The 26465-nt window shown below is 47.2% G+C and overlaps 1 protein-coding gene across 1 annotated transcript; it reads left to right on the forward strand.

The window, feature by feature from the left end:
- Positions 1-1580: 1580 nt before the first annotated feature.
- LOC144946272 (uncharacterized) lies at positions 1581-10324 on the forward strand. Its single transcript, XM_078875163.1, has 2 exons — positions 1581-1691; positions 6920-10324. Exon 2 carries the CDS (start codon positions 6945-6947, stop codon positions 7587-7589), a length of 645 nt encoding a protein of 214 aa, XP_078731289.1. The 5' UTR covers positions 1581-1691; positions 6920-6944; the 3' UTR covers positions 7590-10324.
- The last annotated feature ends 16141 nt before the right edge of the window (positions 10325-26465 follow it).

Genomic DNA, 26465 nt, shown 5'->3' on the forward strand with positions numbered 1-26465 from the left:
AAAAGGTTTGCAGTTGAATCTATCTGATGCAGTTGGCAAAATTAAATTATATCTGACAAAACATGTTCATGGCATCAACGATGGCACTGATAGAAAAAAAGACAAAATAATATATTTTGGTGGCATACTCATTAATTATCTTAACAAAAGGCCAGTCATTTTGGCATGTTTTGATGTTGTAAATTAGCTGATGCAATGGAATTGTATGGACTAACAGTGTGCAATTTAACAGTAAAAAAATGTAAGGGGACACAATGGCTGTGAGTGAGCTGCCGAGACATTGGAGGCAATGCCAGGCAAGCAGTTGCAACCAGCTGCAACCAGCTGCAACCAGTTGCGAGTTAACTGTGTATAATATGTACAAAATTACTGTGTATATATATAAAAAAAACACTAATTTAAGTCGCGAATTTAAGTCTGCATTTCTTAAGAGTTGAACAAATGTATAACTTTTTAAGGAATTAATCCTGACAAAATTACCATCACAACTTGCTAATCTCGCCAGGTTAAACATCCCTCATTTTATACTTTTTGGTTCTTTCGGTAAAGTCACAAAATAATAGATCACGACGTTTCGATCGCAACACAATCAATCGTCATCAGGTGGGACAACCACAGCAAGAAAAAAACACTTCAGCAGTTGACGATTGCTTGTGTTGCGATCGAAACGTCGTGATCTATTATTTTGTGAATTTACCGAAAGAACCAAAGAGTATGGATTGCTGCAGTCACGAAAGCTTCAAATCAAGATCCGTCGTTTTAGCAGACCATAACTGCAAACTAAAATCACCAACTTTTGTCACAAATTAATGTATTTTGTGGGTTAAATCGTGTAAATATAAATGTGTCGTGAAACACGCCACCACCCGACACAGCCAATTAGTACGTTTTTCACGTTAACAAAACGTATCAATGAGTTACTCCTTCAGCACACCGCTGTGTAGGAGAGTAAACCTACAACATTCCAACACACCGCTGTGTAGGAGAGTAAACCCACAACATTCCAACACACCGCTGTGTAGGAGAGTAAACCTACAACATTCCAACACACCGCTGTGTAGGAGAGTAAACCCACAACATTCCAACACACCGGTGTGCCGAACTAGTAACTAATTGGTACGTTTTGTTAACGTGACAAACCTTACTAATTGGCTGTGTCGGGTGGTGGCGGGTTAAATGACACATTTATATTTACACATTAGAAGCTCCCTCGCCCCACAAAAAAACCCATTTAATGTGGATAATATTGTTTGCGAAAGCCTATGTGTTAAACTTTCACCACACATGTACGTCTGCATTCCTTGAGAGTTGAACAATCTATACAGTAGAGTACTTATTTTTTTTTTAAGAAATGAACCCTGGCAAAAAAATTTACCATCGCAACAAAATTCCCGCAAGCTTAAACACCCCCCAACCTCTCCGCGCTAATTTGACCAGAAAATGTGTTTGCTCAGAGGTTCCCAACGCAACAGCCTCGGCTCATTGCCGCCACGGTCACCGAAACCACAATGTGGGTGCCAACACAGCCACCCAAAACCACACACACCCCTTCCATTACAGTGGGGGAACACGGTGGAAGAACGGGGCTACCCGCCACCACCACCACCACCACTTACTCTCCTCCCTTCCTTTAACACCGCCAACAATATCGTTAAACAGCAGCAGCGGCAGCGGGCTCTGGCGAGCATTGGGTAAGCACGGCCCATGAACATACGCCGAGCCCAGATAAGAAAAAAGGGTCCGTGGTGGGTGTCGGGGGTGGTGCAGGGGGTGGGTGGATGGCGACTGCTATCAGCTGTGGGTAAAAAAGTCGCACAACCTCTAAACATTGCTGAGGACGAGGGTGCGAGTGAGTGAGTGAGAGGAGGGACTGGGGGTGCGGGGACATTTCTTTGTTACTGTGTGCTCGCCAAACGAACGTCGTTGTTTTGATTCGATTCATTTGTTTGTTTGGTCGCCCTGAATGGATCGGTGGGGCCGGATTTTGTAGCGAGGAGGCATTTGAATGAGTTCCCTCGATTTTTTAAAGGAGGAATTCTGTTAAGGCTTCAGGTAAGAATGTTTTTGTTGTTGTTGTGTGGATCGAATTTGTCGTGTGTTTTTAATTCTCAGTTTACAGTGTGTTGAGTAGCTGCTTTAACACGTAAAAAGCGTTCGTTAAACAAAAAATATTCAAAGTACTTTGAAGCTGTAGCAAAGGCAAAGAGTGTATCTTGTAAGATATAACTAGAATTTATGTTGATTAAACATGTTATTTTATGTAGAAATGTATACACATCAATGACGTGTACTACACACAAATGCGAAACATTTACAACATAATTGGCAAAGTTGTGTTTGTGTGTGATGAATCTATAAATATAGTGCAAATCTATCAGTGAATATCGGTTGAACAACCATGTGTACTGAAAGGATAGATAGTTGAAAGTTAACAAAATCCATGTAGATATATATTTTTTATGAACACGGAAGGCTAGTTGTTGGCTTTATGCTTTCTTATGCCACCTGCAAATGCAACGCCACTTCAACATACACTGAGAATGCAGAAAACTACGAGGTATATTCTTTGGGTCTTTCGGTAAAGTCACGTAGTTAGGTTGAAAGAAAATAACAAAAAACTACGACGTTTCGATCACAACACAAGCGATCGTCATCAGGAGGAGACGATAAAACTGCGTGACTTTAGCGAAAGACCCACAGAATATGAATTCCTGCAGTCACGAAAGCTTTAAGTCAAGATTACGAGATGTATTTACTTTACTATGTTTTACACCGTAACGTTTTGAAAATCCATATATATTTTTAACTGACATTATGAATGAATACTAATAGGTTCTTAGGGGCCGTCTCTACAGCTATCCGATGGGATTCCGGGTTGCGCCTCGTGTCCTTCAGCACAATGTCCGACGTTTCAGTGCTATGCATAACCGAGTTGACAAAGTGAGCTGCTCAATTCAGTTCCTGAAGTAGGTTCCAGCACGTGGAGCAGAAACGTCTGACACCTTTGCCGAACGAAACGTGGTACAGCCATATAACCTTTTGGGGATTAGCATGTGACCACTTTTCCACTGATCGACGCTGGGTACAGGACCAACATTTGTCAGTGAGTTTTTTTTTTATGATTATGATATTGTCGGTTACGTTTGAACAAAACTACGTGTCTCCCTGCCCAAATGAGCATTGGGGGTGGCACTCATTATTGTGGGCTTGGGCCAGTGGTGGAGATTCCACATTCCATTGGAAGGACCCCGTCTATGAATAACGATTACTTGTTGACTTCCCTGCGAAAAGACAGAGAGAGATATTTATGAAAGTAAAAAAAATCGAACATCAAAATAACAAACGAATTGCTGTTTGCCGAACGCGTTAGCCCATTACGTGTACGCAATTTCTCATCCTTTGCGATGTGAGAAAAAAAAAGAAGGGGGCATTACGCCCGCAACTCTTAGTTTAATATTTATGTGTCAATTACGAGGCGGCGTTCGTTATTAATGGCAATGCTGGCGAAGGTGTTCTCAGCCTGTGCTGCAACGGGAGGGGGAGAGGGGACACACACACACACCGGGCAAGCTCCCAGAAATCTCATTAGATATCCGCATTGAAATACACGTAGCGTGCAAACTAATACCGACTCCCCGCGTTATCGCCCTTGACACTTTCGTTGTGCTGCATTATCGGGGAACCTGCGCCGCGCTAAGGCCCGCGGTTAGAATTATTTAGCGTGTCTTCTTCTTTTTCTCTCTGTTCCGCACCCCCCCACCCCCCCGTTCTCTCTTTCGGCAGCGTCTAAATTAAATGTCACAACCGGACAACTCTGAACAACGGCTCCGCACCACAAACAGCAATTTTATCATTGTTTAAGAGGAAGCGCTCTCTCTTTTTTCCCTCCAAGGGTTCCGATTGAGTTAGCGCGCGAACGCGGCCGTTGTGAATATTTCAAGAGCCGCCGCGTAAAATAACCGCGTCGTTTGAGCAATTGCGACGTCTTGTAACTCCACGATCCTTTCATTTGCTCGCGACCGTTAACCGAGACGTGCGTTCCAAAGGCATCGACGCTCTATATGTAGACAAATATATTTTTAAACGGCGCTCCTTTAATCGCGCGGACATCAAATTTGTTTCTGAAATCCACGACGAGGATTTACGTTGTATCGGTATTCACGTCCGCCTATGAGCTACGAGTTTGCGTCTGTAGTCGGCTCTATGACAACTACCGAAGTGAAATGTTGACATTAGTTTGCGATGTGAATCGGTAGCGAACTAAGCGGGAAATGTCACTTCAATGAACGGCTGGCGTCGTTTTGGCCGCTGGCGTCGCAAAGTTCACGCTACGACATTTCAGTAGCGGTGTTAGGGTAAGCAACTTGGGGATGTGATCGGGCCCGAGAAAGTGATTATGGGTGGGTCACGTGTGCAGGATGCAGGATGAGAAGTTACCAGGGTGGGCATCGGGATGGCAGTCAACGAGCAATGGGGAAAACCTAAAGTCAGGTCGTAAGATACGTTAAGAGCAGATGTTTGGTGGGCGAGGAGTAGACTGAGAAACATCGGTAGGATCTAGTAGTGGCCAAGTGAGGTGTGGTGGCATTAACCACAATTGTCCAGATGATATCTTGACCGTTATCTTGCAAAGCAAAACAAAAGCATTGTAAACAAATTGAGACGCAAAATGCGCGTTGCGTCTTTGTGGAATATACTCTGCCCAAACGACTCGGGGAAAAATAGAATGAACTGCATCTTAGGAACTACATTGTCCTTTGTTTACCCCGAGAAAACGTGACCAATTCTGAATATTCGCTCTCAGGAGGGTCCTGTTTGGAAAGTTTGACCGGTTGCTTTGTTTGAGCCGACACTAAATGAGGAAGTTAATCCTTGCTGGATGGAGAAAACACCACACGCACGAGAGAGCAATACCCAAAAATACCCACAAACAGGTCGATGACCTACTTGCTGTGCTGCTGTCTGCTGGGAGTCTCTGCATGATCCACCAATCCCCCACCTCCAAAGGCTGAATGCACAATGGGTGATCGTCACCCATGATGGCATTTACCGTAGCTACTGGCCCCTGGTAACATCGTATTGATGTTAAGAACAGTTTAGTGGCCTTGGACAAGACGCATTGTCAGAAGGAATGACGGCTGCTGGTAAAGGCTAATGACGGAATGGCAGCTTTACCTAGTAAAATACAAACAAAGTTTAGTTTTTTTATAGTTTTCTCTATGTATATTTAATTATATGTATATATATGAAGACCCCCTGTTGACACGACCAGTCCATGGGTGGTTGCTCCTTCTCTGTCGCTCCTAGACTTCACAAGCCCCTTCACTGTTTGTATCCACACTCCACCATCGTCCCACCGTTCATCGCAACATTTTTTTTGTCTTTTCCCCAAATTGTTTTGTTAATGTATATCATTTTACGCGATGGCTGTATTTATGATTAGTAATATATTGGTTTTTTTTTGGGTCACATCGCCACGTATGTAATACGTGTGTCGTAAAACCCCTCCGCCACCCGACACGGCCAATTAACGAAGCCGCTACGCGATGAACAAACGTGGCCAATGTATTTCCGCATCAGCTGCAGCGCCAGCCGGTGTTGTTGGAGAGCCATCACAGGTGGTTACGAATACTCCGCAAATACAGTAGTTGCAACCAGCATCGCCAGGCAGCTGCCATGAATCTGCTTTGTTTACGAGAAAAAATACGCCCGAGAACCCGGTCGAATGTATGTATGTTGAACTTCTTTTGCACCGTACGTAACCAGCCGTGCTAATTGGAGGTGCGCACGTGCCCGAAATTCGGATTGTAACCAAGGTTTCTCAGCGATACCAGCACAGCGCTGTGTGTATGTTGAAGAAGTTCAACATGAATTTCGATTTAAAGCTTTCGTGACTGCAGGGATTCGTCTTCTTGGTTCTTTCGGTAAAGTCACGTAGAAGGGAAGTAATAAAATAATAAAAATAAAACATAATAAAATAATTCTCACGACGTTTCGGCCACAACGCTGTCTCCCCGACAGACCTGGTATTCACCTGAGGACGGCTGCTTGCGTTGTGGCTGAAACGTGGTGAGAATTATTTTATTATGTTTTATTTTTATTATTTTATTACTTCCCTTCTACGTGACTTTACCGAAAGAACCAAGAAGATGAAGTTCAACATGCGTACAGCGCTCTACCCCGAAACATCTCCATTCCCATGATTGGGTCCACGCCCTCAAGGCCCTGCTCATCCCCCCCCACCTACAATCGACTGCCTCGCCATCCACCGTGTCCTTTGCCGTTGTCACTGCACCGTAGCCTCCCCCCTCCCCGTACCTGCCACACCATTATCCCACCCTCCCTCCCTCTCTCGTCGTCATCCACCGCTGTCCCAGGATCGGGCCACGAAGCACCGTTTAATTATATTGCTTTTGTTCAATTGTTTTATTTTTTTTTCTCTTAATTGCATCTGCGTGAACTCAACGTGGATTTATTTTCACTCTTGTCTCTGTTATAAAACAACGTTTTTAGCCATGTACTCCATGATGGTGTTCTTCACTGCAAGGCCCACATGCCACTCGTGGCCCATCGTGGCCTTCAGTGCGGCTCCTGACGTGCGCACCCCCCGACAATACACAACACGTGACAACAACACCCCCCGTCCTCGTGCTGCTGTCAAACCCCGATGGTTTCAAATGTGTGGCTGCCCTCACACTGAAGTCCTATTGGCGAAAGTGCCCCCCACCCCACTCTGGAAAGTGAGTGAAGACACACTGCTCGATGACAACGTTCGTCTGATTTTTCAGTTGCCGGCGACGCACCAAATGGAAAGCGCAACTCCTGACGAGGCTCGAGACTCGGGCGTGTCCTCGTTTTAGTTTAATTCCAGGCCACCCGCAGCCCAGATTGTGACCTTTCTCTTCTCTTGTACCCGCAGACGACAGCTTCGTCTCGCCGCCGCGATGGCGTCGGTGAAGCCGTCGGTCGCGCTGGCGCTGCTCGTTTGCTGCGCTACGGCAGTCGGTGCGCTGCCAACTGGCTGCACATATGGATCAACAGTCACCACTGTCACCTGCACAGAGTTCTCATACCTCTCAAAGCTGCCCAAAAATGTCATGCACCTGATTCTGCACGACAGCAGCCTCACCAACGTCCCCGTGGGCTCTCTGGACAAACTGTTAGGCAGTCTCACGGAGCTAACCATCGAGATGAATTTAACGTGCGACTGCAACACAATGTACCTGAGGAGGCTGGCGCAAGACAACTTGAAAATCAACGGAGCAAATTGCAAGTTCCTGGGCGGGCAAAAAGACGTGACTTCTCTGACAGGAAACGAGTTTCCGGAGGTGTGTGCCACGGCCCCGCCGCACTGTTCCGAGATGCTGCTGCGCGACTCGGGCCTTCACATCGCCTACCTGGTCTTCCTGGTGCCGCTCGTCTACAGCTACCTTGGCCTGCGGCCCCTCGTGAGCCATCGCCGCGACGGACGCCACAAGGGTGGGGAGGCTGAGTACTCGCGCATGAGTAACAAATCGTCGTCCGCTCCGTCCGCTCCGTCCGCTCCGCAAGATGAGAAGATCTACGAGGATCTGGATACGAAGCTGTGATGAGCGGTGGGCCCTCAAGAGGCGGTGGATGGGAGGGACTGGTGTTGTGGGTCAGGGTCGGGAGCATGCGGGAGAGGTCGGAGGTCGTGATCGCCGGGAGAGGTTGGCAGCAGTGCTGTGATGTGGACGAAATTTGGCGATGAAAATGTATTGGGTGTGTTTTTATTATTATTATTATAATATATGTTTTATTTTAGTCAATGATTACGATAAGTGGATGGGGAATAGAGAAGTTGGAAGCAGTGATATTTCCTTTTTTACTTAATCATGGGTGAAAATATTCACAATTGTTAAAAAATATATATATATTTTAGTCAACGGTGACTATGACCGGGATAAAGTATTCAAGCATGGCTATGACTACCACTGCCCACAACACACGTAGGCATGACTGACTGTGACCAGGCGACATTTACTGGTCTAAATGAAGATGCAGATTAAGATAATTTAGTAACGCTATTAGAGAACCTCAGACTATGACTCAAATAAGAAAAGAATGTGACTAAATTCACACTCGCTGGAAGCAAATGGTAGGGAATGAAGGTAGGTGGATATTTGGATCGAGGTATTTGGAACACATTGTTTTTAATGAATGGTTTGGAAAGATTGCATGGCCATGAGAGGTTTTTTTGCGTTAGATCGTGTAAATATAAAATGCTTCATTAAACCCGACACGACCCGGCACAGCCAATTAGTACACGCATTTATATTTACGCAATCTCTCCCAAAAAAAATCTCTTATGGACAATATTGGTCGCGAAAGCCTACGTGTTAAGATGACATGGAGAAGATGGAATAGGGGTTTGGGATGGGAGATTGGGAAATATATAGGAAATGCTTTTGGACGAAACAAATAATATATGGTTCAACATACTAAAGCACAGCGCCACATTTGTCTTGAGCCATTGAAAGTCCTCTGGGTAAGCAGCGTTCAGCTTGAGAGGGCCACCTTGGAGTCCCACGGGTTGGGAATTAAGGAATGGGGGACACGAGGATATTGAGAGATTGGGGAGATCAATGAATGGATTTGAAAGTGAGGCGTCCGAGATAAATGCGATGAAAAGTTGGGAATGGCAGATTGGTTGTGAATGGATGGGAATGAGAGTTGTGGATCAGCATATCAGTGTTTTGGAATGAAGGCATTGACAGGATGAATTAATGACTGGGAAAGGGAATTTACGTTTTGGAAAGAGAGTTTATGTGAATGAATAGTTGGGAAATGCAATCTGGGAATGAGAACGTGAACCTTGGTCAGGAATTTTGGCCACGTAATGGAAACGTTCAGTGCAGTGTCCCTTTTAAGTGGGCAGGTAAGTTCTCATAAAATGTCATTCAATATCCCTCTGGACATTCCAAAGAGGTAATAAGCCTCATTGTTTAAAACTCAATTCAGTCAGTATTTAAGTCGTTATTTCTTTGTCACTGCTCAATTTGAGTCTGACGTACTTTATTTTATACACTTTGAAATTTTTGACTGAATGGAAGTCGCAGATGATTACATAAAAAGAGGGGAAGATGTTTGTTAAATGCAATATTATCCTGAATCTCTGTGAATAATTGGTATAACCTCTATTTTGACTTTTATAATCATTATATTATTGATGTGTACATCATTTCGTGGCATATTGTACGGTAAGTTTTTTTTTGTGTGTTTTATATTTGGCTTTCGTATTTTTACTTGAACGATGAACATGGCAATGGTTAAAAAAAACACGTTCCATCAGGAGAACGACGCTTGCTCTCAGTCTGCCCTTATCGGACGCATGCAGACGATTGTGACTAAGCCAGTAACCGGTGGAAACTAGGACTGTGATCTGGAAGGGCGAGAGAGAGAGACATTTTGGCACAAATATAGCAGAGTTTATGCTTACAACCAGAGAACGTTTTAAATTGTGATACTTGAATTTGACCGCCCCAAAGGATGGCCTAGAGACTGCAAATGTCACGATACGCAACCGACAAAAATACGACCTCTATTATCAGTGAGGCAACGTAATTCACCTCTCGTGGAGTGCGACACTAAAGTCAAGAGAGCGGGCAGCGATGGAGGAGGGCAGGCGACCGAGACGGTCACCGGAGTGGGCCCCAGAAGTTGGTGACCAAGAGGAAGGCCTAAAGGCGGATTGTGTTGGATCGTAGATACGTCTCCTCCGCTGGCGTATTCCAGCTGTATCAGCGTGGTGACTTTAGTACCGTGCTGAGCCAGAACGAACCCGTGAAACGTTGGCCTCCAAAGACATCTGGTCCAGGAGCAGGGCTAACGAATGACTCGTTCGTTGGGACGACAGGGCGGACCTTCGTGTGTCGTCTGCTCGCGTCTCAACCCGTTGTTCATTTTGCGTGAAGTCGGTGGCACGGCTCGGCTCGGCTTTCACAGTGGAAAAGAAACAACCTGGTACCTCCTGAGCCGCCGCCGCCGAGTTGGCATGGGGCGCAGCTCCGACGCGGCTCTGAGTGTGCAGTGGAACAAGGGAGAGAGGTATTATAATAATAAGAGTGGCCCCTTGAGGTCGGGCGTCAACCGTGCAACAATTGCAGAATCCGGCCGAAGGAAACGACGAGCAAGCGTCGTGAACGTGAGCAGCTGTCGGTCTCTCCGAATGGGACGAAACAATTCTCTGCGGACCGAGGACGGGGGGGCTTCTGAGCTGCAATGCCATTGCCATGGTTTATTTAACAAGGGGTTTCCAGCAAATCGCAATAACGCTTCATGAAATGCATTTCCGAGAGGAGCAAGTGGGGGGTGAGGTGGGTGGGAGGGTGTGGGGGTGTGTGTGGGGGGGGGTGCGCAATGTTGGTTTGTTATTCACCGTTTGTGCGTCGGGCACACATCGAGCTCCCCGTGTCGTTCGCGCTGTGCCTGCAACACGCACACACGCCGCACTTTTTAACCCTCTTCGTCTTAACGCGTCGGTTTATCCGCCAACAAACACCGCGATTCGTACGTCAAGTTTCCAGGGGGTCGAGGCAAATGGTGTGCACATAGCCAACCGTGCTAATCGCGGGTGTGCGGGGGAAGGACAGCCAGCGTGGTTGTGTACCCTCCTCCGCCTGATACGGACAAACACAATTCTAAGTTGTCCGCGTGGTGGGGGAGGTTGGTGCAAACGCGTCTGTCGAGGAACGCTTCGTGTACTACTCGCCACTCACACGAGTCGAACTTGCGTGCTTCGGTGAACGGTAAAACGTTTCACGTGGTCAATCTTCAGACACAGCGAAGGAAAGTTCCTTTAATTGCGGCCGCTTTGGTGTCGGGCGACAAACACGCACGGCCACTCGAAAGTGGAAAGCAGTAGCGACATTATTCTTGCAGTCTCATCTTCTTTTTTTTGACATTGTAGGTATGCACAGCGCTTCCTTTTACGCAATTACTGCTTAACGACCGGTTTATTTCGTGAAAACCTATAGCGCGGCAGTCAAAATCCAGCACTGGAGGCGAGGATTGGTGGATCAAACAGCTGTTGTGAAACTCCCTTCCCGTGGGCGTTGAGGAGGCGCATTGCCCTGGCTCGCCAGGAGAAGGTGCTGATGTAAAATGTGGACTCCACCTGGGATAGAGTGTTACTCCCTCACGTGCGTGGCGTTTTATCCAGGTGCTCCAGTCACCTCCCGCATGTCCTCACTCGTTAATTGGCCGATAACTCGGCGCACGCGAGGGCCGCAGAGCCTTGGGCAGTGGTCGGCACATTCTCGCTTGCCCGCGGTTCCTCGCGGCTCCGAGTCGTTCCCTCTCTACGAGACTCAACACGTAGCGCGAGCGCTAGGAGTCAAAATTGTGTGTCGTTATACGTTTGGAGTATGAGCATGAATCGATCGGCCGAGAACGCCTTAATATAGAGAGGACCACAGAGCTGGGGGGGGGGTGAGTGTGTGGGGATGTGGGCTTGGGGTTGGGTGGGGGGGGGTAGAATTTGCCTGCCTTTTCCGCTTTGCCTGTGCTTCCTCCTCGCGAGCCTCTGAGTTGTTTCCCACCGCGGCGTTACAGTCGCGATCGTTGTTTACGATTCGCTTTCCTTAAACGCGCCGAGTCGCGACCGTCAAAGACCTGTGAGGTTTTTGTTGTTCTTTTTTTTCCAGATGACATCCACGCGGCGCTCCGCTACCGCGCGTTGCGGTTTCGGCGATCGTCGCGCTCGCTTCGAGTGCGGAACCCCCCCCGCGATCGTTTTGGCCGCACCGAACACGGCCGCTTGAAATCGCAATAAAAGAGAGATTTGTGAAGGTCGGTCCTGCGGTGCGCGTGGCTTCCTCGCTATTCACCTAATTGGCTGAGATAGTTGAGTTACGCGTGACTTGGGTTTTTTTCCCCTCCTCTGGAGGGCGTCCCCGCTTTTGACGTCTGGCCAATTCCGTGCCGAGCACCTTTGCGCGTGGGAAGATAGCGGATCGCGGAGCGGAAACCCACTCGCGCGCGCGCGCTTATCGTTTGCCCACCTGTCAAGTTATGCTACGGAATCGGCACAGGCTGCTGTAGGCCTCTTGATTGTCGTGGTCGTTTCATGTCAACGCGTCCTCCGTTCGGATACACAAGTTACGATCTGCCTTCTTAAATGCGCCTTCGCGGCAGTGAGTGATGGGTTCCGGCGACTGCAGCGACCGCAACATTTCTTGTTTGTGAGAAAGAGAAAAAAGAAGAGGGAAAAGGGGATTAACGAAGAAGAAAAATGGAAGAAGAAAAAAGGGAAAAACTAAAAAAGGGGGGAAAATGATAGAAAGAAAGAAATAAACAGGAAGAAGAAAATAAAAAAGGGGAAAAAAATAAAAACGAGGAAAAATTTTAAAGGAAAGATTTTTTTTTGGAAAAAGGAAGAAAAAGGGAAAAATAAAAAGGGGGAAAAGGGAAAGAAAATACGAATTAAAAAGAAAAGAAAATGAAGAAGAAAATTAAAAAAAGGAAAAGTGTGAAAAAAAGAAAAAGGGGGGAAATACACAAAAATGAAAAAAGGAGGAAAAAGAAACAAAAAGGAATAAAAGGAAAGAAAAAAATAAAAGGATGGAGGAGAAAATCTCCTATCCGTGAAAGAATTCAATTTGCACAAACGATCCTATTCCCCCCGCCGCACTTAGCGATCGCCTTCGTCCGCCGGGCTGTCCGTCCGTCGGCCGAAATCAACACGCGCGTGGACACGGGCCCCCCCCCCCCTCGTGCGTTTCCTACGGGAGATGGGAGGCACGAAAAGTCGTCAATGTGAATGTCAAACACGCTGCTCTGGTCTCAGCAGCTCTCACAACCGTTGCAACAAATGTCCTGGGCACCCCCCCCCACCTCTCTCCCCTACCCTGCTCCCCCTCCACCTCACCACGTACTCTACACAATCTCTCCTCTGTAAAAGGGAGAAGAAAGTGCAAACAAAAAAGAAACGAACACAACAGCTGGAAACGGCGATTTAAATGGCACGGGGGCTGTTGGAGTCAGATAAAAACGCCCGCGGTTTTATGTTCTGCGGGTGGGATTGGGGTGGGAGGTGGGGGAGGTTTTGGGGGCGATGGGGGGGATTTGCCCACCACGGTGAATGGTGAGTGCTGAAAAATGCTTTTTTGTGCGCCTACCACCCAAACTTTTTTGGCAAATTGTCGGAGACAACTACAATGCACTGCGCTCGAATAAAAAGGGCAGTTCGTGGTAGCGGTGACGGGGGTGAGGCCGAAGAAGAATATGAAGAGAAAGAAGATGAATAAGGGGAAGAAGAACTGCTGGCCACGTGGGTTTCGAAGGCTCGTAATTACCCCGTCAGAGACGCTGCGTCCAGCACTGCCAAGAGGCTGGGTCCCAAAACCAGCTTCTTGACGATGAACCTCGCTCTCAAAACGGTTGGATTTGCCCTAACGACAAACAAAGACGCATGCACAAAAATCGAGCCCCACCAAATATGGATAAGAGTCCACTATGCAGTGACTCCAGGCTTGATGAATAAATAAATAAAAATTGTGACATCGTCATCGAAAAAAAAGAGTTGACTCACTGCCTGCTGCTGTGAGCGAACTTACAATGGAAATATCTGCGTTTTATTAAATTGCAGCAAAAGCCCATTTGGTACAAGAGCGATGACGAATTAATTCTCTCCGATGTGCGGTTCAGGTTGCACCACGCGTTGTTGGTGGGAAGGATGTGCGACGTTTCGCTCCTAATCCTGGGAACTTGTTCAGGTATTACCGAGAAATGCATGTTAGAGCTGCACAGCACAACCGCGTAGGTCAGCGCAGCAGTAAGGAAATCGATGATCACAAAATGATAATTGTGGCTTACTTCCAATGATTCTGCTATGCTAGCAGTGGAAACGGAACATTCTTATGCCAAAAGGCCATTCTCAATAATCGCATACATTGCGCGTAATTGCAATACTTATATTCTAATAATCACTATGTTCCCGTAAGATATGCGACTGAGATCTCTGCATATTAGTACGGAGAACATTGTATTTTTCCCTCCAATTATATTTCTCATTTGGCAGATTTCGCACTTCCATTCAAGTTCTATTAACGCCTGCATATTTTTGTGGTTCGCCCACCCCCCTCACACACAATAGCACATTATCACACGTCGATGGAGTCTTGTTTAAATATAGAATTTGCCTTGCAAGTGGCAAGATGTATTTGTAACGAATACTATTCTTACACACGCAACACTGTAAAACCTTACTCGTTTGTTCTTTCGGTAAAGTCACGTCGGTTACCGAAAGAACCAAAGAGTATGGATTCCTGCAGTCGCGAAAGCTTCAAATCAAGATCACAAAACCTAATTCTAGATTTGAAGCTTTAGTGACTGCAATGATTCATATTCTTAGGTTGTTTCAGTAAAGTCACGTAGGTAAAAAATAAAAAATAAAATTGATAAAAGTAAAATAAAAATAAAATTAAAATCACGACGTTTCGGAGGCAACACAAGTCTCCGTCATCAGGTGGGACCGTCACAGCCAGATTTGATGTATCAAGTGAACAGCAAATCTAGCTGTGACGGTCCCACCTGATGACGGAGACTTGAGTTGCCTCCGAAACGTCGTGATTTTTATTTTATTTTACTTTTATTAATTTTAATTAAAAAATTTTACCTACGTCACTTTACCGAAAAAAACTAAGAATATAAATATCACAAAACCTGCTCACGCCACTACTGGCAGAAGGGCCTCCACCAGACGGAGCTCTAGAGGCAGCCCCTCTACGTGGGTACCTTGGCCTACTCTTTCGTGCCGGCCAGACGTCTTTGAAGAGGTGGAACAACCCACACTTTTACCACACCACACACGGCCTGCCAATCATCTCGCCGTTATGAAGCAGATTTAAACTGCCAGCTGGAAGAGACGACGGGGGTAGTTACGAATTGTGCGTCATTGGAAAACACATTTTTTAAATGCATTTATTTTAGATGTGACGGCACAAACGAGAGTTGAGCTTAAATTGGCTTTAACATTGTTCGGTTGTTGTCGCATGGGTAGGTTGTCGTTGGCAAGAAAACGTGTAAATTATTCTGCAGTGTGCGCGATGTCTCCGTGGATATTTTGTGACAGAATGTTCGCTAGAACAGGGAGTCCGGATGATTGGTGTCAGTTTGAATGTGCCGCTGATGATGCTACTCACGATTTAATTCAGTTGTGCATCGAGCAGTTTGGTGTACGAGCTCCAGGACCAGGCTCGAGCGAGCAGTACTTTGCCACTGATTAACTATCTATTTTATTTGCCAGGTAAGGCCCATTAAAGCTCTATAGCTCTTTTTCAAAAGTGATCTGGCAACAAGTGATAATTAATCATTAACGATGTGGCTTATCATGTGGAGCCAAATACTCGAAATGCGTGTTGATTACAAATGTGGTGGGAAAAACCGGAGGACCCGGAGAAAAATCCACACGACTACGGGGAGAGAGTGCATGCAAACTCCAAATATACCGCAGGCATCAGGGTCGGCATCGAACCTACAACCTCCTGTGTACCGGGCGAGGTAGTTAACATCTGGCCACCACGGCACCCCAGTGATAGGGCAGTAGTTTGCAGTGCATTAAGTCAGACGCCCCAAGTCATTCCTGCAAGTTTCGGTAACAGGCCGAATCCTGATTTGGTCAGAATACGGTAGCAGTGGTGATAATAATAATAATTGGCTGCTAGATCCTGCATTTGACCTCAGGACCTCAGCAGTGCCTGTTCTAGAGTCTGCAACACAGCGCGAGCCCCTGCGATTCACCTTGCCCCCACCCCTCCCACCCCTCCGTGCCAACACCACAGGCCAACCACAACACAACCTCGCTGCGGCCACCAATTACCAGGCGCGCACGCGAGAGAGAATAGAGAGAGGAGAGAGACTTTTTACTTTTAAAAACAACTTTTATTGCCGCCAGCAGCAACAGCACTGGAGGTGATTCCGATACGAAATACAGTCACCAGCAAACAAATAACAAACACTATAAATCCGCGCGCTGTGGCGTTAAATGCACCGCGCACAACACGAAATAAAAGTCACGTGGTGGTGGTCATCGCGCACGCCACGGCGACGAGCGAGCACTTCAGAAGGTGAACACGAGGGTGCTGTCCACGGTGGTAAAGAGGGCTTTTCCGGCCCCCCAGCATTCGAAGAGAACGCGCACATCACCGACATGTGTGTGGTATGCGTGCTCCAGCCGGAGCCGCGCCTTGAGCAGGCCCTTGAACACTGGAAGCGCAGAGCAGCCGTCAGTGTCACCTTCCAGCATAATTTTTCCTCATTCTGTACACCGCCATCTTCGCTTGAGCACAGGCAAAGTTGGCGAGGTCATGGCGCTTGTTAGCCAGGTAAGGAACCCCATATACGAAGCTGCTGTTCTAGAAGGGCACCCCCAGTTTCCTGAAGATGTCACTCGAAAGGCAGAACATTGCTTTGAGCCGCTGGCAGCGTAAGTACTGGTGGGGCAGATCCACCCTGGCACCGCAAGAAATGCACAAGTCTGTTAACCCCTTGCGAGATTCGGCTGAGCCACATGGCTGATGGCAACGTGCAGTGTGCCAATCTTCACTGGAGGTCACCGCAGCATTTGGCTACGGGAGACTTGTACATTTTCTTCCACTGGGGGGCGGCCACAATGAGGGGAGAGAAATGGTCTCTCCATTTTGTGTCCGGTAGATCGGCCAGGTCCCGGGGAGAGAGGGAGAGGAGAGAGAGAGAAGAGAGAGAGAGTGTGTGTGCCATCCTGCACCCTTGCCCGGCCGTTTGGCTCTCCGCACCGCCGCCGCGACTAATCAAGGGAATGGCTCCTTCGCGCTCCGCGAGGGTTGAACAATTTGTCGAGGCGGCTCAAGACGCCGACGGGAGGGTGGGGGCGGTGGGGGGGGGGATGCCTGCTGACGATCTTTAATGCGGAGTTTGACCTCGAAAAGGGGAATTGAAGGGAGGGATGACGAGGGAAATGAGAGGATCTGCGTGGACGCGGACGTGTTTTTTGTATTTTTTTCTTTCTTTCTTTCGGTTGTCGCCCATGTTATAGCGCGACAGTCACGGGGGCGCTGTGATTTGCAATCCAGATTTAACACGTAGGCTTTCAAGATCAATATTATTCTAAATAAAGGCTTTTTTTAGGGTTAGATCGTGCACATATCAATGTGTTCGTTAACCCACCACCACCAGACACAGCCAATTGGTAAGGTTTGTCACGTGAACAAAATGTGCCAAATAGCTATTACTTCAGCACATCGGTATGATGGCCACTTCTGGCAAATCGCCTGATGAAGCTGGTTGTAATCACCAGCGAAACGTCAAACTCAATTGTAAATGTTGTAGGTTTACTCACCATCACACCCATTAGCACGGTTGGCTCCGTCCGGTGCGAAAGAAGTTCAACATTCACACTTGGTTGAGCTTTCATTTGTGGCCAGGTAAATTTCGATTTAAAGCTTTCGTGACTGCAGGGATTCATCTTCTTGGTTCTTTCGGTAAAGTCACGTAGAAGGGAAGTAATAAAATAATAAAAATAAAACATAATAAAATAAAATAATTCTCACGACGTTTTGGCTACAATGCAAGCAGCCGTCTTCTACGTGACTTTACCGAAAGAACCAAGAACCAAGAAGATGTGGCCAGGTAATTTCTTAAGAAGAGCTACATAGCTCAGTGGGCCTTACCTAGTAATATAAAAATAAAAACCTTCAGTTTTCTTGAGTGCTTCTGCTGCTCTTCAATGCAATTGCAACGTCTGCAATTCATCTCCGCTTGTGGCAACTTTTCGCTTTTTGGAGGTCGATTCAATAACTCTGAATTGAGAGGGATCGGCGAATTAAATCATTAATTACATTTGCGTGTCTCGTCGTCCATTGGAACTTGGTGCACTGAGTTTGCGGTACAGCCACCGATTCAGTGTCGTCGTCATCATGAGCATTGCCGTCATCATCATCATCATCGTCCACACCTCTTATGCATTAACGTAATCAGCATTAAACCACGTATTCTTATAAGATATCTGAATCATGGTTGAGTTTAGCAGTACCATACACGGATGGGAGACTGCCTAGTGAATACCAGGTGCTATAGGCTTGGGTTTTGTGGTGGCCAGGAGATAGGCAGGCCATCAAGAGTTTATTGAATCTGTCTGTGTAGGGGTTTGAGTATGCACGAGTTTCCTGCAGGTGCCCCGGTTTCCACGTCACATGTCCACATGATAATCAAGTCAAGTTTATTGAGGTCTAACCCGGTCAGAACTCAAGAGACCAGGACGGAGTCTCGTTTGCAAGAGTGTCCGGGGTCTCCAAATGACAACACGCAAACAAATAACGTCTTGAGACACAATGAAGCTGCTCTGGTACTGGTAGGAACCTCCTGGTTCCACCAGCCCACAGGGGATTATTGTGTCCGTCCGTCGTGCATCCAAAAATGGGAGGGGTGGGGCTGGGTGGAGAGGGTAGGGTGGGGAGGGGCTGGGTGGGGAGGGTGGAGCTGGGTGGGGAGGGTGGGGAGGGTGGGGAGGGTGGAGCTGGGTGGGGAGGGGAGGGTGGGGAGGGGCTGGGTGGGGAGGGTGGAGCTGGGTGGGGAGGGGAGGGTGGGGAGGGGCTGGTCACCCCGTGGTGCCCTTATAAAACTCAACGTTTAACCTACTCACGCCGGCTTGTGCCCGCCCTCACAGTCGGGCATATTTGCGGAATACACCACGCCGCCGTTGATCCTGGCCATTGACCGAGCAACCCAACGTTCCTACCAGCTCCCTCCGCAGGACAATGTGTTTAAATCAAGATCATGCTTTCTAATGATCTCCTTTCCATCTCTTCCCAGCATCCCTCAAATTAAAACTTATTTTAACTTATGTTTTAACTTCTGTATTCCAAGCATCTCGGTGTGCATGTTCCACACTGCCACACACCTCCGTATCGCTCTTCTATTGTTACGACGATGGTTTACTGTTCCCACAGACTCCCACGCCTTGTCTTCTGCTCCATGTGTTGAGGAGCCGGTCAACCAGACTCGTCCACACTGTGTTCAACTCCCACACGCTGCAAATCAAAACAAAACAACGACAAAGATCCCCCCCCCGTATAGCCTTAACAGACTGTTGGGGCAAGTGCTGTTAGCGAGCACCTATGAAGGCCGGCACAGCACACGAGGGTGTGGTTGGCCAGCGCCATGCCCGACCGCCTTTGTCTTCCCAGCGGTGATGTTTACCCACTGCACTGGGTACTCATTTGAGGCTGAGTAGAAGGAGAGGCCCAGGACCGGTTCAGATAATCGTCACTGGTGTAGGCCATGAGTGGGGATCGAACTCGGGTCGCCGGGTTTGTAGCGCAGTGCACTAGCCACGACCCCACCGCTCCCCCATAGGTCAAAACACTCACTGGCACACTCAACCACCCACGCACTCTCGCCACACGGCAGGTCACGACGCTTCTCTCCATGGCCAATCTCTCACGCTGCTCGGATTTGGAATTCCCTCCCAGCGGTTCTTTCAATAAAACAACCTCGCTCACTTCACGGAACTTAATTAACTCTCATCTACGACGCCTTCCATTGTGCTGTTTGTTGCTGGGCCGCGTGTCATTTCGGGCCCCTTGAGCCTGTGCTCGGCAACTGTGCTTATAAACAAAAGTAAAGATATTCAATATTCTCACGATGTAATCAACCACCGTAACAAGCTCGATTGTTGATGTTGTTTTTCTCCTCCGCCTCCTCCTCTGATCCATTTATTCCGGATTTATTATTCTGCTCGTTAAGATGCATTATGCAGCTGTTGTGGATGCAAGGGTTCCAGCGAGACTCCTGAGATGGATTTGAACAATCGCGACTGATTACATGTCGGGATGGAATCCCATTTCAGATTAAAAACAAAATCTAATTAAAAAAAAAAGTAATTGACCAAATATCCCCAACGCAGCACTGTCCCGAAATTTCGGTCTTGAATGTTTTTTCGAGATGGTTCTCTTGAGATATATCGAAAATAATTAAACGAATATTGAAATGGGCGCAAAGAAGCATGGCGAGATGCACGCTTGGAATTAACATCGATAAACAGAAAGAGGAGCACGTGGCTTGGAGGAGAACACACGCAGAATCTGTGAAAAAAAACAATTATTTTTATTTTACCAGGTAAGGCCCACTGAGCAATACAGATCTTTTTCAGCATTGACCTGGCTATCACAGATGATAGCTCAACGAAGTGGCTTATCACATGGACATTTATAGCAGCCAACAACTCTAAACGTGTGACGTTCATTCTTAATGTGGAGGGGAAAAATCGGAGGACCTGGAGAAAACTCCACGCGTCCACGGGGCGAGAGAGAGAGAGACACGCAAACTCCAAATAGACAGCAGGCGTCAGGGTCGGGATTGAACCCACGACGTCATGCATACCAGGCGAGGGAGTTAACACTGTGGCGAAATGACGTCATCTACAAGTAAGGGGGCTTGTACAGGACGCGTGGCGGCTATAACGAACGATGGGTCAAGAATAATACCAGAGCGGTAGCCGAGGAACGGAACGCGACCGAGAGGACATCTACGAAGGAGATGGAGCGATGAAATCAGATGTTGCGCAGGTGCTGCGTGGATCGGATTATTTGCATGGCAGAACCATGAGAGTGTGGTGATGGATTGGGGGTGGTTGCTTCATCCAGCAGTAGATTGACTATGCCTGCTGCTGATGTCTACACAAAGAAACATGCCCGTATGTGCATGTTCTCAGCAGTGGTATGAAAGTTCGAGCGCTTCCCTGAAATCTCGGCACCCTGAGTTCGATTCCCCGCTACGCTCAATGTCAATAACGAGCGATATCTGACTCCGCTTTGTGTCTCCTCCAAGTTGACTCAGCCTTAAAGAATTAAACTCCCCTTGCAGTCTGCGAAAATCAGCATTTATTGGGGAGACAAAGGTGGCGAGGCGTGGTGCGGACCACACCACCCTCTCATGTGCAGTTCCGGCCTCGAAGGATGCTGGATATTCTTGGTTCTTTCAGTAAAGTCACGTAGAAGGAAAATAATAAAATAATAAAAAATAAACAATTAAAGTCTCGCGACGTTTCGATTGCAACACAAGCAATCATCATCATCATCATCAGGTGTGAAAACCACAGCAAGAAAATGTTATTGCTGTGACTTTACCGAAAGAACCAAGAATATGAATCCCTGCAGTCACGAAAGCTTTAAATCGGATGCTGGATAGCTAAGGGCACTTTGACCCTGCAGTCCATGCGGCTATACGAGTCATCTTTAGCTGCTTTTTTTTTAACGCGGCGTGATGGAACTAAATTCTGGAATAATTGTGACATTCATTAAACATGAGCGCAATTGAAATGCAAGCCACGGGAACGGTGGAAGGAGCCCTCTTCTTGATGTTGGACGACTCAAGAGGCAGGCTGAGAGTCTTAAAACGCGAAGCGCACCTTTGTGGGTAGCTGAGGACTCTTCTAACCATTGATATTCAATCCCAGCACGGAGGAAGAGCGTTGCAAATGAAAATGACCGAAAGAATGGATGCGTTTATTCGCTAACCACGTGCGCGTATTTACATACACACACACACACACGTGTTTACGCACACACGCGCGTTCGGGTGGAGTGGTGGCCCAATGGTTAGCGCACTGTGCTGTGAGCCCAAGCGATCTGAATTCGATTCCCAAACACGGCGAACATCACTGCCCACTGATGTCTCAACCGATAATGGACAGCCCCCCCCAATTTCACCAACTGGCACTGCCCGGCTTGGTGAAGTATGATCAGACGTGGACAATTTAGGAGGCTTTTTATACAAAGGGATGTCAATTCTAATTATTTTTACATTTTAACACGCAGTCTTTCGCGAACAATATTATCCATGATTAAAGGTTTTTAGGTAAATCGCGTAAAAATAAATGTGTCGTTAAGCCCGCCACCACCAGACACAGCCAATTAGTAAGATTTTTCACGTAAGCAAAACATGGCAATTCGTTACTAGTGTAGTGGCATAGCGCTGGCTGTTGGCAGAAAAGTGTAACTGCGGTGTACGGCAGTACCCACATCAGCAGACCACGACATATACGAGAGGGGGTCATCGATGGGAAAGGTCACGGAAGGGGCCCATCGAGAAGCCCTGGGAACCCGCTGGTAGGTTCCAGAGGGCCCTGTGTGGGACCTCGTGGCTGTGGCTGGAAGTGCGATCCCCGTCGTGCCGTTCAAGATCGTCGTCGTTATCGTCTCGTCGCCATCGTCACTGCCGTCTTCGCTCGATGTTGCGCTGCTGGATGGTTGTTGGCGGTGTCCGTCAGCGCCGTCGGTGTTAGACGGCTAGAGTTGTGTATTGGCAGGCAACAGCGTGATAGTGTGTACCCACGTGGTGTTGTGTGTAGGCTAGCAACAGTGACAGTGTGTACCCACGTGGTGTTGTGTGTAGGCTAGCAACAGTGACAATGTGTACCCACGTGGTGTTGTGTGTAGGCTAGCAACAGTAATAGTGTGTAGCCACGTGGTGTTGTGTGTAGGCTAGCAACAGTAACAGTGTGTAGCCACGTGGTGTTGTGTGTAGGCTAGCAACAGTAACAGTGTGTAGCCACGTGGTGTTGTGTGTAGGCTAGCAACAGTAACAGTGTATACCCACGTGGTGTTGTGTGTAGGCTAGCAACAGTAATAGTGTGTACCCACGTGGTGTTGTGTGTAGGCTAGCAACAGTGACAGTGTGTACCCACGTGGTGTTGTGTGTAGGTTAGCAACAGTAACAATGTGTACCCACGTGGTGTTGTGTGTAGGCTAGCAACAGTGACAGTGTGTACCCACGTGGTGTTGTGTGTAGGCTAGCAACAGTAACAGTGTGTACCACGTGGTGTTGTGTGTAGGCTAGCAACAGTGACAGTGTGTACCACGTGGTGTTGTGTGTAGGCTAGCAACAGTGACAGTGTGTACCCACGTGGTGTTGTGTGTAGGCTAGCAACAGTGACAGTGTGTACCCACGTGGTGTTGTGTGTAGGCTAGCAACAGTGACAGTGTGTACCACGTGGTGTTGTGTGTAGGCTAGCAACAGTAACAGTGTGTACCCACGTGGTGTTGTGTGTTATCCCAATGGTGCTCGTTAATTTAAAGAAATCCCTCCAAGTCTTACTGTCTCCGAGTTGAGTAACTACACCGGTACAGCACACTGGCGCGTTTAAGAGTAAACCCACAACATTTACAAGTCGAGAACGACGTGTCGCCAATAATTATTTTTACAAATAATAAACACGTTTCCCTCCCACAACGTTGTACTCATTTTATCAATCTTCGAGGGGTAATGATGATGATGGGTTGAGTTTAGCACGTAGGCTTTCGCGACCAATATCATCCATAATTCAAATGCATATTTAACTATACATTCACGCAATCGAACCCAAAAACCTGGACGATGAGTTGAGTTGACCACGAACCAGGCATTGAACTAATACCCATCTCATTGCGCGCTCCACCCTATAAACCCTAGAGCTGAGATTTGCAACAACGATTTCCCGCGGCCACCCTCTTCCAGCCATCCGCAAATCAATAAACGCTGCGGTCCCTCCAGTGGATGCAGCGCTCAAGCGAACGGCATTGCCACATTTCTAACAAAAGCGAACCCAAAGTATATTTCCCCAGTCAGCACCAGCTCTGTGAATCATGCACAATCTATGGTAATGAAGTGCAACGCAATATCGGTATCAAGATCTCAGTGCCAACCAAATCCTGGCAACCGAGCACAGACACCAATTACTGGACTGCCCCGGTAAAACATTGGCAGGTTATCACCCTACCTCTAAGTAAACCCATTACATACAACATCTATAACTGAACTGACACGTTGATTCTTGGACACGCGGTTTCGATGCATGCGCTGTGAGCTTGAGAGTAACGGACATCCGTCAATTATTCAATGCAGCCCTACCCCTGTACTCACCACATACCACCCGGCCAGACGTACGTAATGGACAGGTTGTAATAAGCAGGTTAGAGCTATAATTGACAACTTAATAATAATTTTCGATGTAAAGCTTTCGTGACTGCAGGGATTCATCTTCTTGGTTCTTTCGGTAAAGTCACGTAGAAGGGAAATAATAAAATAATAAAAATAAAACATAATAAAATACAATTCTTACGACGTTTCGACCACATCGAAAGCAGCCGTCCTCAGGTGAAGAACAGAGCTGTCGGAAAGACAGCGTCTGAACGAACACCACCAAGCTTGGCAGCGTCTATTTAAGCTGGGTTAGAGGAGGAGGGCGCCTTGACAAAGGAATTTGCATATCAACAGAGGAATTTAGCATATTTATGGGAAATGCAGATATGGGATTAGTCACTACTTGTGGAATGTGTAGGTGGTGGGGGGGGGGGGTTCAAAGTCATATTATGCTCGTGTAACTTAATAATAATTAAAAAAATATATCTTTTACCAAACCCACGTAAAAAAGTCATTTTGCAAAAGCCCAGACGGGTTTGACGTCAATCTTGACGCCGACTGTTTACGTATTGGGGATTGCGTGTTCTCCCCGTGGTCACGTGGCGTTTTCTCCAGGTCCTCCAGTTTTTCCCTTCACATTTAGAATCAACGTGCGCTCAGAGTATGTGGCTGCTATGGACGTGCACGTGATACGCCTCTCCGTTGTACTGTCTCATTGTTGGTCAGATAGCTTCTGACAATGAGCTGCTAATAGCTCAGTGGGCCTTACGTGGTTAAAGAAAACATTGTTGAGTTTACTTTGACGCGCTGGGAACTTCTTCAGGAATTGAAGTTCAGAGAAAGTTTCAGGAACAACCAAAACACCCACGAGAGAACAATTGTTTGAAGCGATTTCGCACGTGGCGATATCACCCTTGAATGACCACCGATCTCTTCACAAGTTAAGCAGGTTGAGCCTGGTTAGTGTATGGATGGCATATCACGTGTCACATGTCGGCTTGGGGCTGTGAGGTGAAGAGAGGAGATGGCAACATGGGAATTGATTCTTGAATCCACGTGTGTGGAGCTTTGAATGTTATTTCCTCGTGCCAGTAAGCCTGACAAGCGTGGGGGCAGGGGCTGCTCTGACCCCCCCCCCCCCCCACTGGTAGTCAAAGCCACGAGTTAGAGCCCCATTGACAGCCTCCATGAGATGTGTTTTTAACGGCATTTGGGCTCCACCTGATCGATTTCCACACCCCCTGAGCTGATGGTGCCGTTACTACGCCTCTGTCTTGTACGGGTGGCCTTTCTCCAGGTTCTCCGCGCTCCTCGTGAAATGGAAATGGACAAACATACCGAATGCAGGACCCTCCTATGAAAAAAATGGTTTCGTGAAATAAGCGTGTGTTTTCCGAGATAAATTAGGACTTGATGATGATGTTTGTACTCATAACAAAACCGTTGCTGTGATGGCAGCTACATTGTACTTCAACTGCCAATTCTATTCGCCTATAAGTCTAACGGATGGCACAGCTGGTGATATAACGGAGAGTGGTGGTTCAATCTTGATTTGAAGCTTTCGTGATTTGCAAGAATCCATACTCTTTGGTTCTTTCGGTAAAGTCACGTAGGTAGAACATGAATAGATCACGACGTTTCGATCGCAACACAAGCAACCGTCATCAGGTGAAACAAACACAGCAGGAGATCTGCTGAGGTAGGAGAGCCTGATGACGCTTGCTTGTGTTGCGATCGAAACGTCGTGATCTATTAATTTTCTATCAACGTTACTTTACCGAAAGAATCAAAGAGTATAGACAGTGGGGGTTGAAAGGCGTTGTTTATGCCGACAGAAATAAAATTTATTCTGCTGAGAACTGTACATTAATTATAATAATAATGCCCTTTTATTTAATGATGCCCTTTATCCAGGAAAAAACATGAACATTCATTTTAAAATGTAAATGTTGTGGCTTGGCTCTCCAACACACTGGTGTGCTGGACTAGTGACGAATTGGCACGTTCTGTTGACGTGACAACCCTTACTAGTTGGCTGTGTCGGGTGGTGGCGGATTTAACGACACACTTATATATTTACGCGATCTAACCCTCCAAAAAACCTCTATTATGGATACACATTCATGTTTAGGATGGTGCTGCTAAATTTGGATATTTGGCCGATTCCAAAACTGAATGTTTGGCTTTGTGTGTTTAGGAAACCGGAATTCCTTGAGAAAACCAATCACACTTATGCAGAGGCAACACTCAAAGCTCCACATAGTTATATAAAAACATGCCATGCTGTACTGTGCATCCCCTCGCCGCAGCTCAAGCCTATAGCGCTTAGTTATCCCCGGGCAGTTACCAACACCAAACACGAACCAGGCTAAACTCCGACGGGCCTCAGTGAGATGAATAGATACGGGCACATTCAGCGTGTGTTTTGGTCGTAGTTCGTGGATAATCAGAGTCATGAATCTTTCCTTACCCTCGAGAAATCCGACGAGCCCATGAAGCTCTTTATTCACAAATGTACAATTAGGGGCGGGTCAGAAAGTTACAACAACAATAACAAACAATGCAAC

This window comes from Lampetra fluviatilis, chromosome 40 (genome assembly GCF_964198595.1).
Source record: "Lampetra fluviatilis chromosome 40, kcLamFluv1.1, whole genome shotgun sequence".
Lineage (NCBI taxonomy): Eukaryota > Metazoa > Chordata > Hyperoartia > Petromyzontiformes > Petromyzontidae > Lampetra > Lampetra fluviatilis.